General features: G+C 40.1%; 1 protein-coding gene across 1 annotated transcript; it reads right to left on the bottom strand.

Moving 5' to 3' along the window:
• Positions 1-379: 379 nt before the first annotated feature.
• LOC101174696 (immunoglobulin lambda-like polypeptide 5) lies at positions 380-3,792 on the bottom strand. The gene is made up of 5 exons (XM_078934850.1): positions 3,782-3,792; positions 3,484-3,502; positions 2,637-2,709; positions 996-1,304; positions 380-877 (listed from the first exon to the last, which is right to left on the bottom strand). Exons 1-5 carry the CDS (start codon positions 3,790-3,792, stop codon positions 606-608), a joined length of 684 nt encoding a protein of 227 aa, XP_078790976.1. The 3' UTR covers positions 380-605.
• Positions 3,793-7,920: the final 4,128 nt, after the last annotated feature.

Genomic DNA, 7,920 nt, shown 5'->3' with positions numbered 1-7,920 from the left:
GATCCTTAGGTAAATATAGACATATTTTTTTTTACTTGTTTCCATGTTCTAACCAGAATGGATGCATGACAAACAGCTGGATCTTTAAAGAAAGTAAAAGTTGTTTTTTGAAAAAAAAAATTTTGAAGCAACAGCTAACGGTGTGAAGGCTGCAGAGCACAAACACACACAGCTGCAGCTAGTTTGATTGTCTGTCAGCAGCATTTCATGAGATAAAAACCACTGAGAGCAGATTCAAATCTGCTGCTGTTCACTCATCAACCTCCCTCCTCTCTGCTCTCTGTCTTTATTCTGCTGCATGGAAACTTTTTATATGTTAATGTTATCGAAAGAATCCTTAACTTACACTAAATTGTGTCTGAAGAAGAAAAAACAAGAAGATTGTCTTTGAGTTTATTGTTCCAGACAAATGTGAAAAATGGCACAAACAGAAAATTCAAATGAAAAAGCACAATAAAGCAATGTTACATTTTCAAATCGCAGCTGCTGACAGTTTAATGAAGGATCTACAGCAAGTCATAAAAGACATTTGAGAACTGTGATCAAAGTGATGAATGAGATGAAAGGAGGAGATTTGATGGAGAGAAAAGACGAGCAGAAAACAGTCATTCAGCATGTCTGGAGTTGGTGGATGCTCCCTTGTTTCTGAGGATCATCAGCAGAGAGAGTCCACAGCAGTACACCAGACTCTTCACTATCAGCACTGAGTACAGCAGGCAGAGCAGCTTCACCCTGGACTCTGACTGGAAGGACAGCTTCACCAGGTCCAGAGGAGGAACAGAGGCTGTGCCTGTTGTCAGAATGTTGACAATTGCTGGACGAGATGTTGGGGCTTTTGGAGCTGCTGTGGAAACTGCAGCTGGAAGTGGAGGCAACTCTGAAACAAAGAGTCAGATGTTTACAGGGAGAAATGTCATTCTTCTGCTCCTCTGCTTTCTTTGAACGCATCCATGAAGCTGAATCTCTGTTGAACACAGTCACCAAGCCTTCATTACCTTGTTGTGTTTGGGCCTCCACTGTGCCCCCCTCATGTTTGACGGAGCAGCTGTATTTATAGGAGCTGTCCTTTTGCTGCTGGACCAGCAAGATAGAGGTGATGCGCCCCGACTCGCTGAGCTCCAGCTGCTCTTCCCCAGTTGAGGTGAGGTCCTCCAGTGGTCCGTTGTTCTTCTGTCTTTTCCAGGAGAACTGGACCACAGGAGGAAACATGGCTGAGGCCAGACACAGCAGGGAGCTGCTCCCCTCCACATGGACTCTGGATGCTGCTGGGTACACGCTCACCACGGGCTTCACTACGGACTGAGCTGAAAATTGACAGCAGGAACAAGCAGCACAGACACACACTCACACAGTCAACAGCCAAGATCTAACCCTTGTGCTATCCTAGGCACTTTAACATTGGGAGTTGGGTCATCTAGACCACACAAGACATTGCGCTGAACTTTTTTCTTCAATTATTTGTGATCTTTACTGGTTTCCATGGATTACATGAAATCCTCTCCACCTTTATCCTCCTTTGTCATGGTATAACATGTCAATGGTCATCTTGACCCCATAGGATAGCACAACGGTTACCAGCCAAAAATTGTAACATTGTCATCCTGCAAATATCATTTATCAAGTAAGGACAGATTAAGATTCTGCAGCTATTATTTTTTTAACTAAAACAAAAAGATACCATAATTTTTTTTTACTTTTAAACACTATAGAGTCTTGAAACAATTTAACAAAAAATGAAACTTATACATGCCCCGTAAATTAATCTCTTAATTTTAAGCTATTAAAAGAAGACGGCTGAACCTTAAGTCATTTAGAACAAAAAGATTTTGGAAAATTAAATGAAATTGCTTTTATAATCAATTATTGTCATAATCAATACATTTAAAAAATTATAAATTAAAAAAATCTTCTAAAAATATTTTGGCATTTGTAAAGATTTTTAATGTTATTTATCGTTATTTATCATTATTTATCATTAAAAAAAGGTAAATTTATGACAGAGAGAAATGAAATTTTTGCCTACGATGCATTTTGGTAAACAGAACAATTGTTATTAAGCGTTTGTGTCTGACTTTTCAACACAAATGTGACTTTTGGAACAGCGTACTGCAGTATCAATTATATGTACAGCCATTTCAAAAAAAAAAAAACAAGAAATAAATGCTGGATTTCTACGTGAAAAGCATTTTCAGTAATTCAACATTTTTTAAAAAACACAAATACCTGCTTAATACTGGTCACATTTGAATCAATGATTCTCGACACAAAAGAAAACCAAACAAAAAAAAACGTCACTGTAATATGTACCTGTTGAACAACAACAAAAAGCATCTGTCACATTCTATAACATTAATAATTTGCATTTTTCTTTCTTGAGACGTTTTTTTGTCATTTCCATTGATCTTTTTAAAAATTATTTTCAAAGTGAACATTTCTGTCTTCTGTTTTGTTTCCAAAATGCAGTTAAATTCTGATGAAGCTCAGATTTGATATTGTTCTCAGAAACAGCAGATGTTGTGAGACCATCCAACTCTAAATATTTAGAACATCACATATTTTTCTGAAATCAAGAATCAATTTAGATTTCACAGTTTCCTCAATAAAACATCTAAAGGAGCAGAAATTGTTCTTCTTACCCGTTACAAGAAGTCTAGTTCCAGATCCAAAGATGTAGTACCCAGAGCCTCCGTCACACAGTGAGAAAGTCTGCTACAAAAACCTGTGTGCTGTTAAAGTGTCAGCTGAGTGAATCAGGATCATATTTCAGCTCCATGATGAGTTTCTCTAATGTTCAGATCAACATGTCTGTCTGCAGTGGAGGAACTTGGTGAACTGCTGTGTGAAATGAGAGAAGAAAATGACAAATATTCCTGCAGTTATTAGATGAAAGATTCAACTGACGGCATGAAAAACGAAAAGAAGTGTGGTGCACGTGCAGTCATCCTGATGTACATCAATTTGTTTTCTTCTGATCCTTCTGAAACCACAGGAACATGAGAGAAAGCTGCTGAACTTATGCAGCTTAAAACATTGTGATGACACAAGGAACAGAAATATCGGATAATGTTAAAAAGAAAGAGTAAAGAGTAAAGGTTTTGTCATCTAACTTGAATCACTTGCTACTAGAAGTGGGTTTTAATCATTGACTGTATATGAGAACTGGACTGAGTGACCCCTCCCATTTTCGCATTCCAAATAGGACGTATTGGCTGGTCCCAAGAAGCCAAAATGGCCGATCCATCCAATCCAGCAAAATGGCTGAGCGTGGTGTTGAACCTTTTCCGCGATTAATTTTTTTTTTCTCCCTTTCCGACCGTGGTCAGAAGCTCGGGGGACCGACAGCGGATCCTCCTTCAAGCCACCGACCCATTTAGAAGGAAAAAAGAAAGAAAAAAAATTGGTCGAGATGGCAAACCAAGGTTTTCAAAATTGTGTGAAATATAATGTTGTTGTGATTGTAACCATTGTTATAGCGTGGCTTACCTGCCAGTACTGGTGCCCCCTGGGTATGAAAATGGAACAATCCTTTCAACTGAGAGAACTGTAAGTCCACCCACTCATGTTTGCCCAATAAGACAAATGGCTAAAGAAAACTCACTGAACCCAGAGAATACTACTACTATTTTTAACTTACAACTCTCGAAACTAAATTCTGTTACCTGTTTCTGTGTATCCTATAACGGTTGACGTTTTGGTTGCTAAAATGTCTAGTATTTATCCTCAGAGATGGAGACATAGCCATAAGCGAGAAGTGTGGCTGACTGAAACTGACCCTACTTACATAGACGCCATAGGGGTTCCTCGTGGAGTACCAGATGTATATAAATTATATTATTATTATGTATATTAAATCAGCACCTCCACATCCCCATTCCACAACAGTGGGTGCAGACGATCCTGGCTCCAATGTCTTCTTAAAATGAGAAGATTGTAATTGTGCTGGCTCCTTTGTGAAAGTAAATGTAATATGCAAAAAGGGCTCCACTGTTGACAACACTGTTGTTGACATACATTGTTAACGTTAGCTACTTCCGCAAACAACGAGTGACGTCGTTCACCATTGAGTCTTCTTCTGCACATGCAGGTCACTTCTGGGTCATGTCACGGTCACACAGGAGATCACAAAAATTCACATTTAATTGGAAATGTGAACGGCCTTGCAAAAAAATCAGATTTAAAAAAAAAATCAGAATTGAGCATTAAGCCCTGCAGTGTGAACGTAGCCTTAGAGACAGCGAGAGAAGCTGCTATCCAACGGAGAACTGAAGAGGCGTGACAGTGAAGCAACTTGCATCTGAGAGTTCTGGTCTAACTAGTTGCATCCACATATTTAGCAAGCTTGAATATGGTTAATATTTCAGAAAAATGCTCTATATTAGTCAAGGAGTCCCATTTCACTTTTGCCAGACATCTGAGCGGCACATCAATTCCTGTCTGTGCAGATCGTGCAGAGACTGGAAGTTAGATATTAAGTTCAAAATAAAAAACCCTGGGAAATTTTAAAATAAACACTTAACACAATGAACACTTGATTACTTCCTCACTACAGGTCTGACACTAAATTTATCTTTTTACCGTCATATTTTCTGATTAGAAATGCTTTTTTTTAAACTCTGCATCATTCAGTTTCCCAGTCTTCCATATTAAAACCTTCTCAATCACAGCAAAAGCCTGTGTTTAGAGCAGGGGTATCAAGCTCATTTTCACTGAGGGCCACATCAGCATAGTGGCTGTCGTCAAAGGGCCAAATATAACTTATACATGTAACTAAATGGAATGTAAAATAAATGAAACTACTCCTTTATGTGAAATAATTCATTATTTATTTATTATAACTTTTAAATGACAATTGCAGTTGCATAAAAAAAAACATATGTTTGCTTGTTACTCTAGCATAAATCATTTTACATTTGATTCTGTCAGGTTAGGTTATATGGACAGTGTTTAAGTCCTAATGTATAGTTGCTCAATCCCATATTTCAAGTCCGATTCCCCCTAGATATGAATAAATACACACCAATTTTTATTTTTTATTTTAAAGAATTAAAAACCTTTATGCTCTTGCGGGCCACATAAAATGACATGGCGGGCCACACTTGGCCCCCGGGCCTTGAGTTTGACACATGGGGTTTAGAGGATCAGATGCAAAAGAAAGTTTTGGTGTGAATCCCTATCTTGAACAAGAGTCTCATTTGGTACAGCTGTTAGGAGCTGGAGGTGTAAGAGCCAGAAGGCAGGAAATTGAGCAGAAACATAAACATTTAATAAATAAACATAAACAGGACAAAAACCATGGAGAAACAAAAAGAGGGAAAAGCAAATGACCTGACAAGGTAGAACTGAAATCCAGACACTTCTACTCACTGAAGACAATTAACCCTTGTGCTATCTTAGATGACCCCACCCTTACATTGACATGTTCTCCCTACCATGACAAAGGTGGATAAAGGTGGAAAGATTTCATGTAATCCAGGGGTGACTGATAGAAAACAGAACATGACCAAAAACGTCACTGAAAAACTGAGCTAAACTGCAGAATCCTTTGCCCTTCTCTTGTTTGGGTCCTTGGAGGGTAATTGAGAAAAGCGGCTGCATCTTAAGGGGAGCACAGGTGTTTATCACAGTTACTTTGAGGCTCTTGCAGCCACTGAATGTCATAAAAATGAAACTTATGATTGTCATGTATTTGTATTGAAAAGTATTTGTTGGCAACATAAGGTGCATCTCACCTACTTTATAAATATTCACTCCAACCTGTCACTCAAAGCATTCCCGTAGAAAAAATGTGCATGAATAATAGTCTTCACAATTCAAGAGTGCGTATCTAAATTAGTAAGGTATGGACCATTACAACTATGCACTAACAGTAGTGTGTCCCTCTCAGCAACCCCTTAATTGGAACAAGGTATAGGGAGAAACAGGAAACAAATGCTTTGGCCAAACGCCCTGTGAGTTAACAAAGATGCAAATATTTAAATAGTAAATATCATTTTGAAAATAAGATGTGGTTGATTATCCAATAAATATGCAGAGAGAGGAATAAAGTCTTCAAAAGGTTTTCAACCCATCATCTTTTATTTCTTCAAGTTTATAGTTGGCGATACTTAATACCCGATAACACAGGCTTGCATAAAAACTGTACCATAACACAGAGGACTGTCAGCTCCTGAACAAAATGGATACAATTTAACATTAACAGACATACAATAACTTTTTTTGGGTTTTTTTTTTCAAGAAAAGAAAAGCAATTTAAATTCATGTTTTGGTAGAACAGAAACAAATGTACTCTTTTAAATTAGTTCAGGTCAGCATAAAAGGCTCTACAGGCCCTGGACTGGACAGTAGTAGAACAAACCAAACCAGTCAATAGCGCCTCCCACCTGAGATGGGGCACAAGATAGAAGATCAGTGTCAGGCACGTGCACTCAAAGGGCCCAGGGGTGCTTGAGCATCTGCCCTTTTTTGCTTCGTATTCAAAAATACCCTAGTGTTCTTTGGTTTTTTATTATTATTGTTATTATGTTTTGAATCAACATTAATACATTTCTGTTAAAGATACAAGAAAGAAATGTTGCTACAAACTCCCCGGTATTATGTCGAAACTATTTTCTAGTTATACGTGGGTTCTGAGCTGTCGCTTCTGTCTTTGGGGCTCCGTTCAGGCTCAGAGCCACCGGAGACAGTTAAGGACAGCCAGGGACAGTGAGAGAAGCTGCTCTCCCAAGGAGAACTAAAGAGATGTGAGAGTGAAGCAGCTTGAACCTGTGAGTTCTGGTCCAACTAGTCACTTTCCACTGATTCAACGAGTTTAAATAAGGTCAATATGTCAGAAAATGCTTTATATTAGTCAAAGTCAAGAGTCTCTACTTTTGTCCGATGTCAACACAGAGCAGATAGTTCTGGGACAGGAAGTTAAATACTAAGTTCAAAATGAAACACCGGGGGAAATTTTAAAAGGCTGATGCAATTTCGCGCCTTTGTGACACCACGGCGGAAGGATCAGTCACACCAGAATCCGTCGTCCCCTCTTCACTGATCCTAGCCCCTATTCAGTGGGATATGATAACAGAATTTTCTGACACGAACGCTACAGAGGCTCCACCACCGTCCTGTCCGGCTGATAAGGTGTACATTCCACGGTACAAGCAGGTTCTCCACCTAGTGCACGACTTGCCTTCAGCCAGACATCCAGGTATGGCTAGCACATGTTCTTTAACAGCACATTCTTTCTGGTGGCACACACTGCAGGCAGACGTGGCCCAGTACGTGACCCGCTGTACATCCTGCCAAATGGCCAAGTCTCCTCAACAGCTTCCGGCCTGTCTCCTACATCCACTGTCAATACCTCAAAGTCCCTGGTCTCACATTGCAGTGGATATCATCACTGATCTGCCCCCCCTTGATCTTGACCCCTTTTCTAAGGTGTGTCGGTTGATCCCTCTGCCTAAGTAGCCCACAGCTCTGGAAACGGCGGTAAACGCATCGATAACGTATTCCGGCATTATGGTCTTCCGGAGGACATCGTGTCGGACCATGGTCCACAGTTGACCTCACGTGTGTGGCGAGAAATGTGTAAGTCAAAGTCAAAGTCAAAGTCGGCTTTATTGTCAAATGTACTGCATCCATAAAAAACAGAAGCAAAGGGACCCCCCCAACGACTCACAGCACCAGACCAGCCACCGCCCACCCATCCTCCAACCCCCCTCTGCCTCACCCTGAATCAGGTTAGGATGGAGTTAAGGAGAACAAAGGCCAGGAAGGCAACAGGCCCTGACAGCATCACCTCCAGGCTCCTCAGGGAGTGTGCAGACCAGCTCTGTGTGGTGATGCTGTTTATATTTAATATGAGCCTCAGACTGGAGAAGGTACCAGTCCTCTGGAGGACTTCCTGTCTGGTTCCGGTTCCAAAGGTACCTCGTC

The sequence above is a fragment of the Oryzias latipes genome, chromosome 17 (genome assembly GCF_053564925.1).
Source record: "Oryzias latipes strain Hd-rR chromosome 17, Olatipes_Hd-rR_3.1".
NCBI lineage: Eukaryota > Metazoa > Chordata > Actinopteri > Beloniformes > Adrianichthyidae > Oryzias > Oryzias latipes.
Note: the sequence above shows the minus strand (reverse complement) of the source record. Positions and strands in the feature narration are given on the sequence as shown.